The sequence below is a fragment of the Eulemur rufifrons genome, chromosome 17 (assembly GCF_041146395.1).
Source record: "Eulemur rufifrons isolate Redbay chromosome 17, OSU_ERuf_1, whole genome shotgun sequence".
NCBI lineage: Eukaryota > Metazoa > Chordata > Mammalia > Primates > Lemuridae > Eulemur > Eulemur rufifrons.
The window spans coordinates 21,034,347-21,059,544 of NC_090999.1; the positions used below are offsets into that span (position 1 = coordinate 21,034,347).

A 25,198-nucleotide genomic window follows, 5' to 3' on the forward strand; every position below is an offset into this window, starting at 1 on the left:
GCAGAGGCTCGGGCATTCCCGGGTCTTCGCCAGGTGCCTCAGAGTCGCTGCAGCGCTTGACCAGCACGGAAACATGAGTGACTTCGCGGGACAGCGCGCTCGTCTCCGGCGCTACCCCGAGCTCCCGGTGTGGGTGGTGGAGGATCATCAGGAGGTGAGCGGGCGGCTGCTGGGCTCTGGGGCAGAACCGCCCAGAGCACTGGTGCTCCAGAACCAAGGGGACGGCCCAGCCTTAGCGTCAGAGGCCAAAAAAACCACCAGAATTGGTTAAATGCCCGAGTTCCGTTGTTGTGGGGAGACAGCGAAACAGACAACTTGAAAGATTAGGAGCTTACGTTTATGGGACGCTTACTATGTGTCCGGCAATTCATTTAACAAGGTTTACCCAAATCCCGCAACTAGTGGCGTCGGGATTCGAACCTGAGCAGTCTGACTGCAGAGCCCCTTCACCTGCAGTTAACTCTAGCTTCCAAATGTCTCCTGGCATCTCTATCACAGCTCTGCTGTTTAGAGGAAAACTTTATGCTAAAAACGTGGCATTTCTTCTATGAAATGGTAACAGTAATCATAGAACTCATAGGGCCGTTAGGAGTGTTACTGTGTGTATATTGTGTACATAAATCTTTTAACATGCTGCCCTGGCATACATAGACACTAAAAGTCGTTTCCATGTTTCTGGCTGTGCTACAGTATAGTAGCAAAATTGGTGGTTTAATCTAGACTTTTGGAAATCAACAAAGAAAGTCCATGGATCTAAGAAATTTGTTTTAAAGTAGTAGTAATAGGCCTTGGGGTTATCTGGATATAAAAGAGGAGAGATTAACCGATGGAGAAAGCTAAGCGGAGAGGAAGAAAATTGGGTTTCTCAAGTCCTAGACATAGTGTCTATGAGCTTGAGAGAAGGAAAAAGTGTTGGTTAGGTGGTGCTTTCCAAATTCAGTATTAAATCTAGAACCACAGAGGATGTGAGAGGAGAGTCTTACAAACCATCTCTAGCCAGCCCTCCCCATCCTAAAGTCATCGAAAAGACCTTAAGAGCTAGGGTATCTTGAACGCACAGTTAAAGCTAGACCAGGTGTTACGCAGCAGTTTGTTGCTGAGCCCCAGTCCTGGTCTGTTTACCCACATTACCGGTTGAGTTTGAGATGAGGTCAGGAAGGCAGCTAGAGGTACAAGTTGGAAATTTGGCAGAAAAAATAATGCTTGCAATCATTATCTGAACAATCTACAATAAACAAATTTTATCTTTTCCCACTTTTTAATAGCTTGATATGCTTCAAATTGTGTGCAACTGTGTTTAGCATTGTTTTCCAGAATGCAGTTGAGTGTGTGCTCCTGATTTCAGTGGCAATTCTGAACGTGTGCATGTGTCTTTTACAGGTTCTGCCTTTTATATACCGGGCCATAGGCTCAAAGCATCTTCCTGCCAGTAATATAAGATTTTTACATTTTGACTCACATCCAGACCTCCTTATTCCTGTGAATATGCCAGCAGACACCGTTTTTGATAAGGAAACACTCTTTGGGTAATATATGATTTAGTTAATGACTTTTTGTGTGTTTGAAATACAATTTGCAGTAGATTATAAGCATTTATGGGAAATAGACTTTGCTAACAGTGTCTTGGGATTTGTTGTTTTTTTTTTTTTTATTTGTCTTTTTGCCTTTTTTATTTTATTTAGAACAAATGTTGACAATCTTTTTCTTAAAGAGCCAGATAGTAAATATTTCAGGTTTGCCGGCCTTATAGTCTCTGATACAACTAATCTCTGCCCTTTTAGTATGAAAGCAGTCATACGCACTATGTAAACAAATGGCAGTAACTATGTTCCAATAAAGCTGTATTTACAAGCTGAGTATGGCGGTGTGCACCTGTAGTCCCAACTACTCAGGAGGCTGAGGTGGTAGGATTGCTTGTGGTCTGGAGTTGGATGCTGTAGGGTGTTACATTTGTGCCTGTGAATATCCACTGCACTCCAGTCTGAGCAACAAAGCAAGACTCCATCTCTGGGGAAAACAATACAAAATTTTATTTACAAAAACAGCTCAGCCAGTGTTTGCCAACCTCTGATTTAGAATATAGAACTTTAAAAGTAGAAGAGACTTCTAGAAGTTATCTGAGCCAGTTCTCCTCTGTCCTCTTTAAAAGTCTGGATACTAAGACTAAGAAACAAGAAAATGTGTCTTAATCTAAACACAGTTCAATAATTGTATAGGCCACACATCTTTAATTTGTATATTGTTCCTTCTAGTATTGAGTCTTTCCTACCTCTCAATTTGTTTATTTTCAAGTCATAAATCCTGTTGACTTTCAGTGATACAGAATCATAGAGATGAAAATGAAATTGGTTATTTGTACTCCATCCTTCAGAAAGGCTCATACCTAACATATCTGTAAGTAATGACTCAACTAGCTTCTCGTCAGTAATAAAGTTCCCTGAAATTCTGTCACTGTCTCTTCATGTATGTATATAATTGTTAGAATGTAGCCTACATGTATAATATAAAAAGTTACAGGCCTGACTTGGTGGCTCACACCTGTTACCTTAGCACTCTGGGAGGCCAAGACTGGAGGATCACTTGAAGTCAGGAGTTCAAAACCAGCCTGAGCAAGAACGAGACCCCGTGTCTATAAAAAATACAAAAATTAGCTGAACGTGGTGGCACACACCTGTAGTCCCAGCTACTCGGGAAGCTGAGGCAGGAGGATGGCTTGAGCCCAGGAATTTGAGGTTGCAATGACCTATGATGAAACCACTGCACTCTAGCCAGGGTGACAGAGAAAGACTCTGTCTCAAAAAAATAAAAAAATAAAGATTTTTTAAAAAGTTACAGAGCAGTAATTTTCCTCTATGATAATATTAAAAGATACAGTATATACACATTTGGATTAATTTTAGCCTACTACATTTCTTTTAGTTTACTCTTTCCAAAACCCTAATTCAGGGCACTGATTCCTACAGAAATGTAGTGACTGTACCATTGTCCTTATTCTCTTCTATATTTAGAGGTTTTATATTTTAGAAATTGAAAGAGAATTATGAAGCAGGTGTACAGACTGTATAATTTGTCTTAGAATAACAGTCCTCAAACTTTTTAGTCTCAGGATTCCTTTGTACCCTTAAAAATTATTGAGGTGTTTTTTTGTTTGTTTGTTTTTTGAGACATGGTCTCACTCTGTTGCCTGGGCTAGAGTGCAGTGGCCTCATCATAGCCCCCTGTAGCCTGGAACTCCTGGGCTCAAGTGATCCTCCTGTCTCAGCCTCCCAAGTAGCTGGGACTACAAGCACATGTCACCATGCTCAGCTAACTTTTCTATTTTTTGTAGAGATGGGGTCTTGCTCTTGTTCAGGCTGGTCTTGAACTCCAGGCCCCAAGCAATCCTCCCATCTCGGCCTCCCAAAGTGCTAGGATTATAGGCATGAGCCAGCGCGCCTGGCCTATTGAGCTGTTTTTTAATGTGGGTTATATCTATTGATATTTACCATATTTTAAATTAAAAGGGAGAAATTTTTTAAATATTGATTTCAAAATATGAATAACAATTACAAACCATTACGTGTTAGCATAAGTAATATATTTTTATAAAAAATAAATATATTTTCCAAAACAAAAATATTTACTGAGAGGCATTGTTTAAATTTTTGCAGATCTCTTTAATATTTGCCTTTATGGTAGACCTCTAGATTCTCATATATGATAAAAATACAGGCTCCCATAGACATGTAAAAGGCAAGAATATTTTCATAACCATTTCAGATAATTGTTAATATTCTTTGATACTACACCAAAACTTGACAAGTGGTAGTTTCTTAAAGGTTAGTTGAAATGTAGACTCCAGCTGGGCCTGATAGCTCATGCCTGTAATCCCAGCACTGTGGAAGGCCAAGGCAAGAGGTTTGATTTAGGCCAGGAATTCTAGACCAGCATGGGCCACATGGCAAGACCTTGTCTCTATAAAAAATTAAAACATTAACCAGGTATTGTGGCACATGCCTGTAGTCCCAGCTACTTGGAAGGCTGAGGTAGGGGGATTACTTGAGTCCAGGAGTTTGAGACTGCAGTAAGCTACAATTGTGCCACTGCTCTCCAGCCTGGGTGACACAGCAAGACCCTGTCTCTAAAAATAAAATTCAAAAATAAATAAAGAAATAAAAGAAATGTAGAATCCAACATTTAGTCTCAAGTCTCCATTGGTCACTCATTTCAAGAAAAATATTTAGCTCACAGTTTAATCACAAGTGCTTTTCCTTGAGACAGCTATTATACTTCAAAGTATGTAGCAGAAGTGCTTTCTTGCATCTTTTGTTTCACCACAAAGAATATTTTAAAATGTATACTCAGGATCAAGTTTTAATAAAATCAAGGATATTCTTAAAAAAATTTTTTTTTTTTTTTTTTTTTTGCTAATGCTTGATAGTGAAGAATACGGTGACTACTAATAAAATTGGGTGCCACTGCCTTCTTTAATCTTAGGATATCAATCTACCATTGATTTTTGCATTATTATTGTAAATGTCAATAAATGAAAAGAGGGCCGGGCACGGTGGCTCACGCCTGTAATCCTAGCACTCTGGGAGGCCAAGGCAGGAGGATCACTCAAGGTCAGGAGTTCGAGACCAGCCTAAGTGAGAGCAAGACCCCATCTCTACTAAAAATAGAAAGAAATGATCTGGTCAACTAAAAATATATATAGAAAAAATTAGCCAGGCATGGTGGCACATGCCTGTAGTCCCAGCTACTCGGGAGGCCGAGACAGGAGGATTGCTTTTGAGCCCAAGAGTTTGAGGTTGCTGTGAGCTAGGCTTACGACACGGCACTCTAGCCCGGGCAACAGAACGAGACTCTGTCTCAAAAAAAAATAAATGAAAAGGGGAAATAATACCTCAGTATTTTTATGAAATAGTTTTGATATAATGGTCTCCCTATAAAAGTCTCAGGAACAACTCAAGGAACCACCACACTTTGAGATCTGCTGTCTTAAAATAGTGTGGGATGAAATTACATTTGGAAGAAAAATACCAAGAGTTTTAATGTTTTCTCTCTATTTCTTTTCCAGAGAATTAAGTATTGAAAATTGGATTATGCCAGCAGTTTACGCTGGCCATTTTTCTCATGTAATATGGCTTCATCCCACGTGGGCTCAGCAAATCAGAGAGGGCAAACACCACTTTTTAGTAGGCAAAGACACTTCTACCACAACAATCAGGTAATTGGCTCATATTTATGAATATAAAAAGGATTGAATGTTTCTATCTTACTTTTGATCCCTGTAATAACTTCATAAGTATCTCTACCCACAAATAGGGTCAGATTAAGCCTCAGCTCCTACAAAAAAAATTCTCAAAACACCAGGAACAGATTTTCAAGTCTCTTCACATCATTCATGTATCATTTATATTTTGTTGCTGGAGAAATTGGATTTTAGATAATATGATTTTCATCCTCTGGAATTTAGGCTCCATTGATGACTAACATCATTAAATTATTGCAGTACTTTATAGATTTCTGTAATATTAATATATTTGATAGTACATTTTACTGTTTTCTTCCAATGCAACTATCATCTGTTTAATTTAACAGCAGTGTAAGAGCAAAATTATCCTACTTTGGTTTTTTAAATCCAGTGGTTGAATTAGTAGACTTGAGGTTTTAATTTTATTAATATAATTAGTTTTAGATAATTAATGTAGATTAAATTATGGCATCCTTTGACTTGAGTTACATATGCAACAATTTAGGGGGAATAAGCTATATAACCAGTGTTCCATTTATCTTGTGATGCTATATTACCTCTAGAAATACCAATATGGGCCGAGCGCGGTGGCTCACGCCTGTAATCCTAGCACTCTGGGAGGCCGAGGCAGCTGGATCATTTGAGTTCAGGAGTTCGAAACCAGCCTGAACAAGAGCGAGACCCCCATCTCTACTAAAAATAGAAAGAAATTAACTGGACAACTAAAAATATATACAGAAAAAATTAGCCAGGCATGGTGGCACATGCTTGTAGTCCCAGCTACTTGGGAGGCTGAGGCAGAAGGATTGCTTGAGCACAGGAGTTTGAGGTTGCTGTGAGCTAGGCTGATGCCACAGCACTCTAGCCAGGGCAACAGAGTGAGACTGTGTCTCAAAAAAAAAAAAAAAAGAAAAGAAATACCAATATGTTCTTGCCTTTAAATTCTCTTGTGATAGGATGAATATTTTAAGCAGTGTAACCATAGCTTTCTAGAACTGGAAGGATAATGGGATACATAGTAATACATTGAAAATGAGATACAGTCTTTCTCATTGAAAGTGATACTTTTTATTTCTGATTTATCCTTAATGATACAATTGACTTTTGTTGTATGTGTTATCATTTGCATAAACAACCTTGTTGTAGTACTACAGGAAAATTGTATTTATTTAGGATATAATTCAAAAGAAATAAATAGGACTCAACATGTAAGTATTGTACATACTACTGGTATATATGAAAGAGTGGTTGGGTTTTTATTGAGTATGTCAGTGTATAGGCCTTATTAACCTGGAAAATCAAATAATTTTGAGCAATCTGACACAGACATTTGAGACTCCACATTTGATAACAATATTTGGAAGATTTTGATTATCCAATGATTTTGGTTAATCCTGCAAGTAAAACTTTTTGAAAGAAACATACATATAGCTATGCAGTCTGAGATATATATGTGTATTTGTACAGTAGGAACAAAGCAAAACTTTCATTATTAAAAAGAACATAAATTTAGGTTGGAGAGTATAGCCTTTCTTTCTTGGGATAGTACAACTTTTAATAAGTTTGGATGTTGTTTTTATTATATCATTAATCTTTTTTGGAAAATATCTTCTTTAATTTACAGTTATATATGCTGAGGGAGGACAAGTGAGAAATAAATATTAGCCATTATTTTAGTTGGAATAGGGCATGCTTCCAGAAGAATTTTGGCTTCACTGTTCAAAGTACTTACCAAAGCATAAAGTCAGATATGCCAGTTTTTGTCAAATATGTCCTTTCTTATCTTTCTGCCGTGCCATAGTGAAAAATCAGCTAATTTGTCTGTTCTTTAAAATAGTTTTTTCCTCTGATCCAGGGTTACAAGTACAGAGTATTACTTCCTAAGTGATGGTCTTTATGTACCTGAAGACCAGCTGGAGAACCAAAAACCTTTACAATTGGATGTAATTATGGTAAAGCCTTACAAACTCTGTAACAATCAAGAAGAAAATGACCCAGTGTCTTCTGCTAAGAAGCCAAAGCTAGCACTGGAAAATTCAGAAAACACTGCTTCTAATAACTGTAACTCTGATTCAGAAGGACTGGAAAAGGACACGGTGACACAGAGAAGTGACCAAACTTGCCTAGAACCATCATGTTCTTCTGAAAGTCAGGAATGCCAGTCTACAGTCAGCACCGGAGAAATTCTGGAAATTTTGAAGAAAGGGGATGCATTTGTTTTAGATATTGACTTGGATTTTTTTTCAGTCAAGAATCCCTTTAAAGAAATGTTTACCCAGGTAAATACAGTATTTTTAATAACATAGATCTTGAGAATTGTGTCACATTTCTCTAGATTAGGAATCAGCAAACTTTCTGCAGACAACGAGATAGTAATTATTTTAGGCTTTAGGAGCCACATTCTCTGTTCTATATTCTTTGTTATTGTTTTATAAACCTTTTAAAATTGTATATACCATTCTTGAGAACCTGCAAATACAGGTCATAGGCTGTGGGCTGCCAATCCCTACTCTAGATAGTATTCATTATTTTACATTTATTAATTGGGGTAATAACATGGGTTTTTGAAAAAAATAAAATCATACAGTACAAGACAGTATATGAAGTTGGCCCTCTGTTTCTGTGGGTTTCCCATCCATGGATTCGACCAACCTCAGATATTAATAGAAAATATTCAGGAGAAAAACAAATGGCATCTGTGATGAATATGTACAGACTTTTTTTTTTTTGGTCATTATTCCTTACTACACTACACCAACTATTTGTAAACTATAGCATTTACATTGTATTAGGTACTATAAGTAATACAGAGATGACTTAAAGCAGCAGTCCCCAACCTTGTTGGCACCAGGGACTGTTTTCATGGAAGACAATTTTTCCACGGATGAGGTGGTACTGGGGTGGGGGTGGGGGGTTGCAGGGATGGTTTCGGGTTGATTCAAGTGCATTACATTTATTGTGCTCTTTATTTCTACTATTATTACATTGTAATATATAATGAAATAATTATACAACTCACCATAGGTTTGGGGACCCCTGACTTAAAGTGTATGAGAGGTTACGTAGGTTATATGCAAATACTACACCATTTTATATCAGGGACTGAGCATCCACCAATTTTGATATCTGGAGGAGGTCCTGGAACCATTCCCCCATGGATACTGAGGGACAACTCTTCATTGAAGAATATCACTCTCTTACCCATCTCCATTCCCTCAGTTCCTGCTTCAGAAACAAATACTGTGGTCAGTTTCTCATGTATCTTTCTGAGATAGTCTATTAATATATATAAAACTTGTGATAGATTTTTCCTTAAGCAGTGAGGTACCTGATTACATATGTCACTGTATGTAGTTAATGATTTGGGCCTGTGATCCTTAAGGTAGGTACTTCATCAGATCTTAAGTAAAAGTCACTAGATAATAATATGCATAAAACTGAGATAGAAATACACATTTAGCAAACCTTATTTGATAACTTCATGATCCAAGCGAGCATTCCTAGATGGATTTTATGGGCACATGTAACCGCTTACTTTAACATTTGGGAGGTTTGTTCATTTTAGGGATTCAAATTAACTGTCCTTTTCTACCTAAGTATAGTATTTAATTAATAATGATGATGGCAATGACGTAGCACTTTACAGTCCTTATTCTGTATACATATCAGAAGCTGTTGTGATTTATCTAAATTATTAAAGACTTCTAATAGGTACTGAGTCAAAAGAGGGAAGATTTGGGGTTTAGTGTAATCTGGAGCAAGAAGAGGGGACCTAGAGTGTCTTCCCAACTTGCAGATAAAGGGGAAAATTTTCCATTTCTCTTCTGCTATCATATTTGGGGCCAGTGACCTCTATAACGACCAGCTCTCGGAATTATTAAAGAACCTTAAAAATATTTTTTTTAACTTGAAGAATGGCCATCCCTGGAAACTAAAGGACCTGATTTTAGGAATTTATTCTACAAATATATTCACCTAAATATTTGTAATGAAAATTTCTAAAAGGTTACATAAGGAACACAATGGCATTTATTCCTTTTTGAGTGCTATCCAGAAGCCTGGGAAAGTAGAGATTTTTGTATCCTTTATACCCTTTGGTACCATGGACTTTTTGAAAAGAGCATATTTGTCCTTTATAATTTGATAGCTATTTTTTAATATCATAATGAAAGAGTTGTTTGCTTTTTTTTTTTAAGAGCATGTTCAGAAGTTATAGTTAAGTTCTGTTTGTTACTTCTCCCGCTTGTTAGCTTATATGATCTTGGGAAAGTTATATAACCTTTCTGACCTGTACTTTCTTCACATATAAAATCAGAATAATAATCATACCCAACTCATAGGATTGTTATGATGAATAAAGCACTCATCATAATAATGATGCCACAACAGTGTGCTTAGTGAATTTTAGCTCTTGGGTATAACCTGTTCCTGACAATACCCTTAAATAGGATTATCGGAGACAGATGTGTATAATGGATCTATCTAGCTGTGCTAACCAAAGGGAGACATTCTCCTGCAAAGTCTGTCTATAATAGGCATGTTTCTTCTGTTACATGGAGCCTCCTGACCGAGGTTCTGTGTCTATGTTTTGCCAATCTGCCTCCCATATTGCTTTTGTGCTCCAGAGTTCTCTTTTGCTAGAGAAATGGCTGGAAAGTGAATGTGGAGGGTTTGTGTGTGTGTGTGTGTGTGTGTGTGTGTCTGTGTTTGTCATTATTAAAGATATATATATTTCTCATAAGCAGCTAAAATCTGTTTAGATCCTAGGATATATCCACTTATATAGCGGAATATTATTAGAAATATCTTCATCTCATGACCCAGTAACCACCTAGTCTTCTTCCATAGCTAATTTTTGTACCTTAAGGCCATGCCCAGCTGGATAGAGTTACTGTGAAGAAATGCTATTTGCAATGACAATCAAAAATATACATTTTGCCTGAATTTCCCAGGCAGACCTTTAAATAATTGTCTAAGATGTTCTCCTTTTACATAGGCAAGGCCATCTTACACTTAAAGCATATCATTGAAAAAAAATAATTTTTTTCTGATATATGGACTTTTTGTTTTATTTTCCAGGAGGAATATAAAATCTTACAAGAGCTGTATCAGTTTAAAAAGCCTGGCACCAACCTAACAGAGGTATCCTCCATTTTGTTTCTTTTGAATTTTATCCAGTTATCACAAAGCTAATAATATCTTGTAATATCTTGAATATCTTATGAAAGTAATCTCAGAGGACTGTTCAAATTCTCTGTGTGTGTGTGTGTGTGTGTGTGTGTGTTTATTGGTGAAGCCTGTGGTTAGTACCTGAAAATCATGTTTTAAGTAATTGAACAAAGACTTTCATTGTAATGGGATTTTGCTTGTTTTTTGAAAGAATAACTGTGTAATTTCAGCTTTTCAATGTATTTAAAGGAAGATTTGGTAGATATTGTTGATACTCGAGTTCATCAATTAGAGGATTTAGAAGCTACTTTTGCTGATTTGTGTGATGGTGATGATGAAGAAACTGTACAAAGATGGGCTTCAAACCCTGGGTGAGATCCCCAAACATTTTTTCTCCAACACTACTAATTTTTGCTCCTAGATATATTCCTGAATTTGCTAGATAAATTGCTTTTTAAAAATTACTATTAAATTTCAACACATATTTACTATGATAGCATTTATTGAGTGTTTTCTGTGCCCTATATCTAAGATTTTTTTCTTGCATTATCGCATTTATTTCTTATAACAATCTTATGGTTTTATTATTATTATGTCCATTTTATAGATGAGGAAACCAAGGCACAAAGGTTAAGTTGCCCACAGTCACAGAGTTAGTGGGCATGCTTTTAGTCATTGTGTGATAGCTGCCTGTAAACATAAGATATTGTACTAGGTCTTACAGCGGATTAAAGATGAGTACATAGACAGGCATTCTCTGTTCTAAGTTGAAAAAGGGAAAAAAAATAACCTATCAACAGAAAAGTAAATTACTTGACAAGTAAATTACAGTACGAAAAGTTGCCTCCTTTTAAGGAAAGCCCAACTGTAAGTGGAAGAATTTATTTTTGGTCTGCCCATAACATAAGGGAGCAAGATTAGAAAGCTAATTCTTCATCAGGTCAGTTATTTGACCAATCCTCTCATTGTCAACATTACTCTGAAAGTATGGAAAGAAAAGTCCTTTTGAAGTGAAAACCTTTGGTATTGAAACTGTCATGAAAGAATATTGATGTAAATATTAATATTTTAGTTTTCTCTAAGTCTTTAAATCATGTAAACTCAAAAAGCCAGAAAACTAAAATAAAACCATCACAAAACTTTTTGTCCCCATGAGCATAAGAAGAGCAGAACTAGCTTATTTTAAAACTGATCTACTACAAACTGTGAGATTATTCTCTACGGCATAAATATAAGAAATCTGTCAGAAGACAGCAACATAAAATGGGAAGTTAGAATCATAGTACTTTAGGCCAGAACATGATCAGCCTCTAAGAGTTGTCATATTATGGTTATTGAAAATAATTCATCACATCTCTAGAATACAAAAGAAACTAGAACAGTGGTTGCCTCTGTGGAGAGGAATCACATGGCTAAAAGATGAAGTATATAAATGAGAAATGCTTTCTTTTGCTATGTGCATGTATTATTACCTATTCAAAATACTTACTGAAATTTTTATTTAAAATATTCAGAAACACCCCTGAAATGTAAATATCATAAAGCTTTAATTGTCGGTAAGAAAAGCAGTGATATGGAAGAATAATTCATAATAGTGTTAATCATATCAGTAAATATTGATCAGGCGCTTTAAAATCAGTTAATGCTTTTTCTCTTCAGTATAGGGAGCTAGTTCTAAAAGTGATTCCCTCTTTTTTGAAATTATGACAGAAGAGGGACGTAGAGAAATAATTCATAGGACACGAGTCTTCCTGGAAATACTGTAAAGTACCTATTATTTTGTTATTTCATGAAATCTCAAGCCAAGTTTAAAATTTAAAAAACAACAAAAAAATTAGGCCTGAGACCCTTAGAATCCTGAATCTAGCTCATAAACAGCGTCACTTTCCACTGAAACTCACCGTGCCTATTGAGCGTGTCCCGTTAGCGCTTCCTTACCTGCAGGGAGTTCCATCACAGACTGAAAGATACCACAAGACTGCAACAGCAGCAAGCTTAGGCTGTGGTTGGAATTGAGGGGAGAAATAAAAGCACAAAGGAAGAGTCAGTGAGATGGAAAGAAAATATTAATATTTTCTCCCCAAATAACCAGGCCCCTAAAGAGCCAGACCCTCAGCGTGAAGCAGTCTGCACTGTGCTTAAGGAAGTGTGGTGGTTAGGGTCCAGGAGCCCAGATCGTATTATTAATTAAAAGAAAAAAGTAACAGGATGAGTGGACAGGCAGGCCTCTGTGTCTCCCATTTTCTTTCTTTCTTCCCTTCCAGCAAATTAGTGGATATTGGTAGAGGAGACATTAAAAAACAAGAAACGTTAGTCAATTAATCAGAGCTTCCAAAGAGTTCCACCCTAAGTTAAATAACTTAAAAGCGCACTGGCTCACGCCTCTAATCCTAGCACTTTAGGAGGTTGAGGTGGAAGGATCACTTGAGGCCAAGAGTTTGAGACCAGCCTGGGCAATGGTGAGACCCCATCTCTATAAAAAATTTAAAAATTAGCTAGCCATGGTGGCACATACGTGTAGTCCCAGCTACTCACCTGAGCCCAGGAGTTTGAGGTTGCAATGAACTATGATGACAGCACTTGCCTACTCCAGCCTAAGCGACAGAGCAAAACCCTGTCTCAAAAAAAAAAAAAAAAAAAAAAGCACCATTGTTACTATATCAGGTGGTATACGGTAGAACTTTTCTGGTTATAATTGTACATACCAATAAATGAGTCCTTAATTCATTTTTTAAACTTTCAGAAAACAGTCTCTTTTTGTTTTAGTATGCTAAAGATGCTTAGTTTTCTTGCTAATCAAAATAATTTTTTAAATTTTTATTGAGGTAAAATATACATATCTAATTTACTATCTACCATTTTTAAGTGTACAGTTCAGTGATAATAAACACATTTATATTCTTCTTTCCCCCTCATCTCCCTCCTACCTCCCCAAAATAATTTTTGAAATCACAGCAGGACTTCCCATTTTTAAAGAAGAAATCTCATTTTCTTGAGTGCTTTCCAATCTTTTACACAATCTGTAATCTTTTATGTAAGAAAACAGTAGGGAACATTGATTTAATATTTTAAGATGATATTTGAACATCTTTATCTTTCATTTACCACGCATCATATGAAGCATGTTATTAATGGCAAATGTTAAAAGTAATGTATCATTTGCTACTGTCATTTTAGTTGACGTGGTTGTGATGTGTAATTGAATGTGGTGGCTTTTTTCCAGAATGGAATCACTGGTTCCACTTGTACAGAGTTTGAAAAAACGAATGGAAGTGCCAGACTATGAAATGGTAAATATTTTATATTAAAGTATAAAATTTTCCCTTAATAAAGATCATTTTCTGGGTAGGAAATTTTGCTTTTTGTTAAAGTGTTTCATGTTTGTGTTTCTGTGAAGTCCGAATAAATTATTAAGAAAAGAAATAAGTGAAAAAATACATACTTTTCAGAAGCCAGAATATTGTAAAAGTTTTCCAGGTAAAACATTCTTTTCTCAATTTTATGTATGGAGCAAAAGTACTGTGTATTTTTTTTTTTTTTTGTCTTCACCAGAAAGAAAATACACAGTGTCTAAAGTTGTCCATTTTTTATCAATTGATATTTATATTCCCTTCTTCCTTCTTTCTTTTCTTCTCTATTTGAAAACTTTTCTGATTCTAAAAACCAACAGAGAGAGCTGTGGCTAGCACATCTTAAATATGTTAGCTGTTTGTTGGTTATTAGCAACCTTGAGTGATCCGAATGCTGTGGCCAAAGGTACTTTAGTCATAGTTTCTTTTTATTTTTATATCATTTTACAGCTTTTAAAGCTTATGTTTTCTCATTTGACCCAGTACTTGAGGTGAGAAAGCTAGAGCTTAAAAAGTTCAAATGAGTTTTTTCAGATTTTATTTGAGAGCTGAGACCTCCAAGTCTTCTGCCTGTTAGTCTGGTGTTTCTCTTACATCAATATGTTGTTTCTTCATGTTTTATTTTGCTATGGAATACAATTACACCACTTTGAACTAAAGTTTTAGTATTGATTTAATGTTGGATTTATAAGAATAAAAAATACCAGCAAAAGAATATTTTGGTTGGACCTGAGCTAATCCAAGACCCGCCCTTTTTAAAAATGGCAATTATTTGAAATGATGAGAAGACACTTACGTTTAAAATACTTTAAGCTCCTATGATGTCATTGAATGTGTCTGCAGGCAGGTCTGCTTTAATCATTCCATTGCTCTAGATTTTTTCTGTTGTTGGGGAGGGTTGTATGGTGTTTTTTGGGAGAAGGGATGTTAGGGGCTCAGTCATAGATTATATATCAATTATGTGCCTATCGCTGCAGTGATAGAACACTAAGTGGTTTGATGATTTTAGCAAGAATGGACATGCAGCATTCGTCATTTTACCACATTGTCTGATCATTGCCAGTTAAATCTTTGATATGTATCCAAAGCCTCCAATAAAATAGTAGATTACTGTCTTTTTCATAGTTTGCACATATGTACTAGGCAAAACTATGACATATTTAAGTTCCAGTTTTCTAAAAGAATGGTAAAGTTTGCAGAATGGTAGCTTGTGAGCCACTTGTAGCTTTCAGACATATTTAGTTTAGTGTTAAGACTGGAACACCATTCCTTTAAATTTAAAACACATTTATAGATGCCAGTAGTTTGTGGTTATATATAAAGGATACTTAAGAAAGCAGCTGATTAAATGAGATAGGAGGAAGACTTTCTCTGGTATCCTCTCAAAGCTTTAAATGTAGTGATGTATTTTAAAAGTAAGTAAAATAATATGTTAAAAGAAAAATTGGGATGAGAATATTAATGTACAGTTTATATCAACTTTTTAGAATCTAGGTGAAATGGATAATTTGCTAGAAAATGTGAATTATCAAAATTGAGTCAAGTAAAGACAGAGAAACTAAGTGAACCAATAATCATAAAAGAAATTTAAAAAGTAGTTAAAGAATTATTTCTAGAAAAGTCATTGGGCCCAGACAGGTATACAGACCAGTTCTACCAACACCTCAGGGAGCAGATGACTTCTATGACATGGAAACTATTAAGGAAAAAAATAATCCCAGTGTATAAAAATATTAAAAGATTTGTCATATTTAAAGTGATGAATATCTCAATTACCCTGATTTGATCTTTATACATTATGTGAATGTATTAAATTATCACATGTACCCCGCAAATACATACATTTATTATGTATCAATAAAAAATTTTTAAAAAGATTTGTCAGCAAGGCCATTAATGATTAAAGAATCTTTTAAAAACAATAAAATATTGCACTGTAATTCTTAATTGTCTTATTTTCAGGTTCACCAGGCTGGTCTAACCTGTGATTATTCAGAACTTCCTCATCATATCAGTACAGAACAAGAAATAGAGTATCTTATTCAGTCTGTGTATTATTTACTGAAAAGTTTACCGAAACCTACTGTTGTGACAATTGCAAGGTAAGTGTGGTAGGCTGAATAATGGTCCACCAAAGATGTCCACATTCCTAATCTCTAGTACCTATGAATGTATTGCCTTATATGGCAGAAGGGACTTCGCAGGGTACTTAAGGATTTTGAGATGAGACTATCCTGGATTATCCAGGTGGCCCCAGTGTAATCACCAGGGTCCTTATAAGAGGGAAAAAGGAGGATCCGAATCAGAGAGAGAGAGCTTGAAAGAATCTACATTGCTGGCTTTGAAGATGGAGGATGTGGCTACATACTAAGGACTGCAGGCAGCCTCTAGAAGCTAGAAAAGGCCAGGGAACAGATTCTTGTCTGGCACCTCCCGAAGGAATGCAGCCTCGCCAGAACCTTTACTTTAGAACTTCTGACCTAAAAACTTTAAGATAATAAAGTAGTGTTGCTTTAAGCCACTAAATTTGTGATAATTTTTTATAGCAACAGCAAGAAACTAACACAACCTCTGTAGGTGAATCTAATGAATACTAATACAACAGTACTTAACCAATTTTTTGCCCACTCAACTCAAAATTCAGATGTTGTATTTTCTCTTTCCTATTAGTGATGATAGGCAATGTACAGTTATTGTTATTTTGTCTTTGAACTTGGTGATATTCAGATGAACACAAGAATTCTTATTTCTGTGTGCTACAAATGGATATTTAACTGCTGCTATGTTTTAAATTTGAACATAATTGCTAAATAAGTTACAGCAGTTGAATAACACTTTCCTATGTTAATCTTTGGGCTGGTTTTGTATGGAAATATGAGGTTATAAAATAAATACTTTAAATACTCAGACTAATTATATTTATATAATATTTTGTGACATATTTAACATCTTTTTTCATTTTAAAACAAAATTCATAGATAATATAACTTACCTACATGTATAATTTATATATAGATAATATGCATAACATATAGAAATAACCTACCTATACACTTAATTTAAATATATGTATATACACAGAAAATCATTATAACATTAAGGAGAAATGAAAGTAATTGATAATAATATGTATTAAAATGCCACACTAGACTTGCATCTTTAGGAGTCACTAGATGTAGCAGTTACAAATGCAGGTAGATACCCATGTGTTGTATTGGCCAGATACCATGCATGAACAGCACAGCCGTAATGACATTTTTCTGATCATTGAACTACCTTTTAGTGAAGGTTTGAGCTTTAAGTTCAGTCTTTCCCCAATTCACAGAGTAGTGAACTACATTCCTGGAAATTATAGTTCATATTTAATGCTTTTTCAAAAATACTTTGTTTATATATAGGAGTGTTAAGTTCTAGACTCAAAAATTAAAAACCACTTTTTCACTTATGTGAGTACTCGGTGAACTTTGGAAAGTATGTAAGACACAAGATAATTATTCATATTGCAGGACTACCCTGCATGTTGCAAGCATTTTAGTAGCCCAGCCCTCTTGTCCCAGTCCCCTAAATGTCATTGGGAGGCTGAGTCAGGAGGTTTGAGGTGAGGAGTTCAAGACCAGCCTAAGCAAGAGTGAGACCCCAACTCTACTAAAGTAGAAAAGTTAGCCAAGCATCGTGGTGCATACCTGTACTCCCAGCTGCTCAGGAGGCTGAGGCAAAAGGATCACTTGAGCCCAGGAGTTTGAGGTTGCAGTGAGCTATGATGACACCACTGTGCTCTACCTTGGTGACAGAGCAAGACTCTGTCTCAAAAAACAAAAGTCAGAAATCTTTCTGAAAGCATTAAATTACCCCTTGTTTATTAGGGCTTATAAATTAAGCTTTTACATATAAGACTTTATCCATGTGTATGTGTTGTTATTTAATAGTTTAAAGTTGTTCTGTATCATTTATTGTATCTTAAAATTTTTACATCAAGCCTCAAAAATAACCTGGTCACTGGAGAATGGAGTGAGTTTATCAGAGAGCTTACTGATTATTTCTTTAGGTTTAAAATATTTGTGCTAAAAAGTTGATTAGGTAACCAACTCCAATTCCTTCTATAAATATTTGTATGCCATTCCTCTCAATCCATCCTCTAAATGGCTTTCCTTACCCCTGTCTAGACTAGGAGACACTGATCAAATTAGTTCACATCTTAATCCAGCTGCAGTTGACAATAACATTGTAACTGCCCAGTGCAACTCAAGTAGTCCTTGATGATTTCTGGAAAGACTCCCAAAATACAGATTTCTGCCACAGCTCACTTGCTCTTTTCTCCTTCATACTGCATGGGAAACTAATCCCAACACCAGCACATCCCCACATTTCATTTTAGACCAAGCCATGGATCCTTTATACTTTTGTAGTTACAGATTATTTTTAGAAGTAGAACCCTTTTATCAGTTGGAAAACCTTGTCATTTCTAGCCCTAGCATACACATAATAAAAGAATAAGAAAGATGCCCAATCACTAAGATAATAAATTCCTGTATCCCCAAGTGACATCTCCCTTTCAGGGTAACAGTGGTCTAAAAGGATAGTAACTGTACCTATTTTATAGAGTTGCTGAGAAAATTAAAGCAAATAATTCATGTAAAGTGCCTAACAGAGTAAACATTTAGTAGCTTTCAACTGTTGTTCTAAAATTCAGTATCCCTTCATTTCTGTTTATATCTTACATTGAAATCTACACATGCAGGCTTTTCCTCACAGTATGATTTTAGCCTATTTATGTGTATTTTTCTTTCTCTTTCTCTTCTTGGTTCCAGATCAAGTCTGGATGATTACTGTCCTTCTGAACAAGTTGACACCATTCAAGAAAAGGTCTTCAATGTGCTACGCTCCCTCTATGGGGCTCTGGACATTCACCAGGTGTATTCAGCAGAGTCTTCCCCACCTTGAAACAAAACACTAGTCTCCTATTACATCTTGGCATAGTAACAGGGTTTTCACTAATTTATTTGTAAATGAGTCTTCCAGAGAACACTGTTTTCATATTAACTTTCAACTGAAATCTTTCAGGTATTTTGAATCTCCAGGCACCTATCATCAGTTGTTGAATGATGGTAATTTTCTGGGCATCAAGTCTTATACCCCCGATTTATGGAATTATTGCTTACCTTTCTTCCTTTCTATCATTGCCTTTATTTTCATTAGGGTATTTTTTGCCTCTTTTCCCCCTAGATCAATTGGACTGTATGAGAGTCATTTGTACATTCATTTATTCATTCAACCAACAGATATTTATTAAGCACTTACATGTGCCAGACATTATTAAGTGCTGGGTGTAAGGTAACAAACGGAATAGAAAAGGTCCCTGCCCTCTTGGGGGAGACAGATGGAAAATAAATTATGGATTGTGAGAAGGTTATAAAGAAAAAATGTCTTAGGCATGCTCTTAGGACTCAGGGCACCCTGGCATTATGGGAAAGTAACATTCTCAAAAGCTACTACCAAAAAAAAAAAAAAAAAACCACCAAACTTGCCAGTCCATGAAAATATTGCAGGAAGTCTACCTTCTCAAGGCTATTGGGATTGTGACCCGGTTCTTACCAGTGCTCTCCAGGATTGCTGGTGTTGAGATCTGGTTGAGTCAACTTGACCCAATAAAAATTAACTTTTTTTTTTTTTTTGGCCAATCACAAAAACCCTTCAGGGTGTTTTGTGCCTCCAGGTGGTTACTGTGGGCATGAATTATGATCACAGTCTCCAAGTGCTTCTTTATTGGTAATCTGGCTTGATAATTTTTTCAGGTAAACCCACTTTTTATGTAAATAGTGGGGAAAAATGTTAAATCTTTAATTCTGACATGCCATGAATACCCAAAGACATAACTATCTTCCACCCGCCTCCTCATGAGTAAGATACCCTTCCTGAGTTGCTTGCAATCATGGAACTTTTTGCTTTCTCATTTGCTAGTCTTTAGCTTTTCAGTATCCCTTTTATTTAGTAATCATTTTTATCTATCCACTTGATTTCTTTTCCTTGAAAAGGTAAGACGGCATTTAAAGAAAAAAAAAAAAAAAAACAGAAAATACCCATCATTCCTCATCTTAACACAGCAGTTGTTTTCATTTCTGCATGTATCTTCCAGGCCGTGTCCACATGTGTAGCTGTGGAGTTGCATGTAGCTATAATTACAGTGTTACCTAATTTTGTGGCTAATATTCAAGGACGCATTACCGTTGCCTCTCAGTAGATGGCACCAGACCCCATTTTTCCAGTGATTCTATTTTCCAATGAATTTTTCTTGTCACTGAGTTGGTTTCCCAAGTCTGATAGTGTGAATGCATATTTGTGTTGTGAAAAGCAAAGCAAACTGACTCAGCTTTCCATTTTGATAGAACAGTACGTGCCAAAAAGGTCTATATACTCTCTGTAAAATCAGAAATGTAAAATTGTGGTATTTATTTTTATTTTTAAAGTTTGAAATTTTTCTGTTAGAGTTCTATAAATAGACATTACTTTTATGAATAAATTATTTTGTGTGCTAAAAGAAGTTAAAAAGTGTGTTTTGAGGTTTTGAAGATTTTAAATCAAACTATAGCACTATTTAATTGTATGTCATCTCAGTGTGTTATTTATGTCTTTGATTTCATGAATCTGATTTACTAGTCATTTAGTAGGATTCCCATGGATGCTGATGTTATTCATCATTGTTTTAATTCAGATTAAATAAAACAGCATCAGTTTCTTTTATAAGAACACTTAGATTGCTTAGTTCTCATGCTCTGTGATCAACTCTTTGAAGAATAAAATTGAGTCCCTACTCATTGCATAGAACCAACTTAGGAAATTATGTCTCTTCGTTCCAAATAGGAAAATATTTAGTTTATCAAGATATCCTTAATTTGTATTCTCAGGGAATACCATAGTGCAGCGTTTTGGATTATGTGCAGATGTCATCAAAGCATGGGATTTGAACAGCTTTTTGGAAATGTGACTTAAATGTAAGCTTAGACCTTAGCTTTGATACTTGATACTTATATTTCCTAGTATCTAGGGGAAAATAATTCTTTTAAGTCCTGCATATCATAATACATACGTTTTTGTTTTGGGTTTTTTTTTTTTTTTTTTTTTTGAGACAGGATCTTGCTGTGTTGCCAAGGCTAGAATGTAGTGGCATCATCATAGCTCACTGCAACCTCAAAATCCTGGGCTCAAGCCATTCTCCTGCCTTGGCCTCCCAAGTAGCTGGAGCTACAGGCACACACCACCACACCCAGCTAATTTTTTAATTTTTGTAGAGGTGGGGCCTTGATATGTTGCCCAGGCTGGTCTCAAACTCCTGGCCTCAAGTGATCCTCCTACCTTGGCCTCCTATTAGGATTACACACATGAGCCACTGCGCCCAGCCAATACACACCGTTTTGACTGAAAATTTTATATCTCTTAGAAATATTTTCTATAGACATCTGTCTTTATGTATTTTAGGTTCTCAAGGATCTCTTACTCAGTGTTCTTCACTCATTATGTGATAATCTGTCCTAATCATTGCTTTGTTTTAGCAGCAGTGGCCCTGGATTGCTGGCAATAGATCCATTGTACTGACAGTAGTTTTTAGTCAATGATATACTTCTTACTACAGGATTCTGTCATTTACCATACATCTCAAGAGAAAGCACTTTCATCAAACTTAAGCAGTTCTTGTTGTACATCTTTGAGAAACAGTTGAGATACAGTCTTGCCTTCTCAAAGTATACTGATACTTTGATGAGAGGATCATTTTTTATTGTATATATTTAAGGTTTACAACATGATATTTGATATCATATATGTAGTGAAAGGTTATTATATTCAAGTAAATCAATATATCCATCTTCTCACAGATACCCTTTTTTTGGGTGTATGGCAAGAGCACCTAAAATCTACTTTTAGTAAAAATCCCAAATATAATACAATATTATTAACTGTAGTCCTCCTGTTCTATATTAGATCTCTAGGCTTGTTCATCCTGTATCTGTCACTTTGTATCCTTTGACTGTTGTATCTCCCATATTCTCCCCACCCCCCATCCTCCATCTGTGGTAAACACTTTTTATTTCTATCTCTGTATATTCAGTCTTTTTTTTTTAGATTCCACATATAAGTGAGAGGGTGAGCTTTATAAATACTCATTATTGTTCTGTGCTGTATGACTGTCATCTTCAGTTATAGCATTTTGGTTATAGTGCTCGTTTCTCAACTAGCTGGTCCTGGACTGCTCTGTGCTTTTGTAGTTCTAGCTATACTCCTAGGATTCCAGACATCAGCACCATCCTTTCCCTTTATTCTCATTTGAGTTCAACAAATGAAGTTATGATGACTAAGGAGGCTCCCATGAACATTGATTCTTAGAAAAGAGTTCTCTAACCAGTAAACATCTAGTCACTCACTAGAAGGGTATATCTTAACATTGCAAATTAGGAAGTTGACATTCTATACATTAGTTTCTCATGAGTTTGGTTCCTGTAATATAGAAACAAGAGCCCCATTAAAGAGGCTAAGGCTGTATAATTTCACTTTAGGGTCTTCCTTAAATAGTCAGCCAACCTCCAACTACAGCATCCCTATGATGTCTCTAACTTCTAAATGCAGTTTGACAGCAAGAGGATCTCTGAAGCCTATCGATCAGTCATCAGCTCAGCACTGTTTAGAGGCCACCACACCCCATTCAGCACAAGAAGACAATTTCTGCTTCCCAACCCTACGAGTTCATCCCCAGCCAATCAGCAGACTCCATTCTCTCGCCTTTTGTTTGCCAAACTATCTTTACAAACCCTGGCCCAAAAATTCTCGGGGAGGTGGATTTGAGAAATTTCTCCCGTCTCCTCACTCACTGTCCTGTGATATGAAACTTTTCTCTGCTGCAACCTCTGCTGTCTCTGTGTATTGGCTTCCTCTTGTGCAGTGAGCAGTGAACTCAGTTTGAGGCCAGGAGATCGAGTTCAGCCTGAGTGACATAACAAGAACCCTATCTCTACAAAAATAAGAAACATTAGCTAGGTGTGGTGGGATGTGCCTATAGTCCCAGCTACTTGGGAGGCCAGGGTAGGAGGATCGCTTGAGCCCAGAAGTTGAGTTTCCAGTGAGCTATCATCACGCCACTGCACTCCAGCCTGGGAAACTGGACCAAAGTCTGCATTCCAACAAGATCCTTGGGTAATTTGTATGCACATTAAGGTTTAGAAGCACTGTACTAGCATCATCATCACCAGCACTGAGAAGCTCCTTAAGCTGTCCTCTTCTGCACCTGGGGGACAAAGTCTGGCCATCACCCACTGACAGGCAGTAGCATCTTCGTGTGAAATTCTGCAATTACTAAGTTTCAACAATTTTGGATGCCTTACGACATGAAATTGGTAAAAAGGAGGTAAAGAAATTTATACAGATTTACTAATTATTCCTGGAAGATGCCTTCACAGTGGCAAGATATTATAAACAAGCCATTTACAGAGCTCTTTGAAAAGAAATACAGCAAGTGCTTATATTTTGTGGATAACAAACAGTATATGGGTACTTGGCTAAGAATGAAATTTCCAGTAACATCATTACATACAAATTCAAAATTGCACTCTCTTGAAAATTTAGATGAAATTGAAGCTAATGGCCTCTTGAAATGTGTTAAGAGACTGAAAAAGTGATAATGAAACCTCTGATAACAGGCATTTCTGCTACTAAACAACTTTCCATAAAAACCTTATCTTCTGCAAACTTATACACACAAAAAAAAAAAAAACCCCAGTGTATGGGAGAAAGTGTCGAAGCAGGCCGCTCAAAGCCTATGCAATTTTATAACGAGAATTTTTTGAAAGTATAGCTCAGTAAGAAATACTAGCATAGTAATAAGTGATATATTAAACCCTCGATAAATACTATGGTAAGTATAGAATCTAGTTCTGTTCTAGTGATTTTAATCTTGAAAATGAGCCACGTGGGCAACCTGAGACCAAGGTGGATAATGATAAGCAGAAAGCTGTAGTGGAAGCGAATCCCTCTCAACCTAAGCGTGAATTAGCAGCAAGGTTTGACGTTACGATTCCAACAACATTGGACCATTTGAAACAAATCAGCAAGGTAAAAAAGCTGGATAAATGGGTTCCGCGTGAATTAAACAAGCGCCAGAAGAGAAATCGTCTGGAAGCTTGCCTTTCTTTGCTGTCATGACATAAAGGGGAATCATTTCTACACCATATTGTTACGTGTGATGAAAAATGGATTCTTTTTGACAATCGCAAGTGTTTGGCACAATGGTTGGGTAAAGATGAAGTGCTGAAACACAGTCCAAAACTGAAAATTCATCAAAAAGAGGTAATGGTGTCTGTTTGGTGGTCCAGCGCTGGTATTATCTACTACAGCTTCGGGAAACCTGGTCAATCGATTATAGCGGATGTCTACTGCAACCAATCTGATGAAATGATGAGGATGCTTGCAATTAAGCAGCCAAGATTCATCAATAGAGACAGGCCAATCCTCTTGCAAGACAACATTCAACCACATGTTACACAAACAACGTTGCTCAAACTACAAAAGCTGGACTTGGAAACTCTCTGTCACTCACCATATTCATCAGACCTTGCACCAACTGACTACCACTTCTTCCAGGCTTTGGACCACTTCCTGCAAGGAAAAATATTCAATTCTCAACAAACTGTGGGAAACACCTTTTGAGATTTCATCGCTACTCGCTCTCCAGGCATCTTTGCTGCTGGCATAAACAAGCTACTGTTAAGATGGCAAAACTGTGTCAATAGTTTAGGCGCATACTTTGATTTATTGTACTGCTTTGTGTTTGAAACATAATCAACTACACTTTTGATTTGAAATCGGACATTTCATATTTAATGACCTAATATATATATATATATATATATATATTTTTTTTTTTGTTTGTTTGTTTGTTTGTTTGTTTACTATCAAGCAATATTTGGGCTCACACCTACCTTTGTTAACTTGAAATAATTTTAAGATTAATTTAATATTTTATATTTAGTTTGGGTTTTCCTAGCTAAGATTAGTAAAGCACACATGGAAATTCACTTTGGGGATTTCTAAACTCTCTGTTTATTTTACAGACATTGGCAAAGAGGTATTTCTTTTCCTGTTCATGGAGTCCAAGTTACAAACAGGGCAGAGAAACAGTTGATTTAATGTCTTTACCATTTGATTGAAACATAAAAAGTAGCACATTTGCCCCCAGAAAAAAAACATTATCATAGACTATAGTGGGCAAAATAATGTCCTTTCCCCCAAAGATGTCCTCATCCTAATCTCCAAAACTGTGACATTATGTCACATGGCAAGGGAAAATTAAGTGTATAGATGGAATTAAGAAATCCCCTGAGTCTGAGATGGGGAGAGCATCCTGGATTCTCCAGGTGAACCCAACATAATCACAAGGGTCCTCATAAGTGAAAGAGGAGAG

The 25,198-nt window shown here is 36.2% G+C and overlaps 1 protein-coding gene across 1 annotated transcript; it reads left to right on the plus strand.

Annotated features, from left to right (window-relative positions):
* The first annotated feature begins 16 nt into the window (after positions 1 to 16).
* On the plus strand, positions 17 to 19,261 carry C17H5orf22 (chromosome 17 C5orf22 homolog). Its single transcript, XM_069492348.1, has 9 exons — positions 17 to 154; positions 1,381 to 1,526; positions 5,060 to 5,209; positions 7,092 to 7,515; positions 10,316 to 10,378; positions 10,655 to 10,776; positions 13,629 to 13,695; positions 15,718 to 15,857; positions 18,564 to 19,261. Exons 1-9 carry the CDS (start codon positions 74 to 76, stop codon positions 18,694 to 18,696), a joined length of 1,326 nt encoding a protein of 441 aa, XP_069348449.1. The 5' UTR covers positions 17 to 73; the 3' UTR covers positions 18,697 to 19,261.
* The last annotated feature ends 5,937 nt before the right edge of the window (positions 19,262 to 25,198 follow it).

What these genes read in the sequence shown, in the direction of transcription:
- C17H5orf22 (XM_069492348.1), top strand. Translation starts at nt 74, where the DNA reads ATGAGTGACTTCGCGGGACAGCGCGCTCGTCTCCGGCGCTACCCCGAG. An exon ending in CTGGCACCAACCTAACAGAG is followed by an intron (nt 10,379 to 10,654) that starts GTATCCTCCATT and finishes ATGTATTTAAAG; the next exon opens with GAAGATTTGGTAGATATTGT. An exon ending in AAGTGCCAGACTATGAAATG is followed by an intron (nt 13,696 to 15,717) that starts GTAAATATTTTA and finishes TCTTATTTTCAG; the next exon opens with GTTCACCAGGCTGGTCTAAC.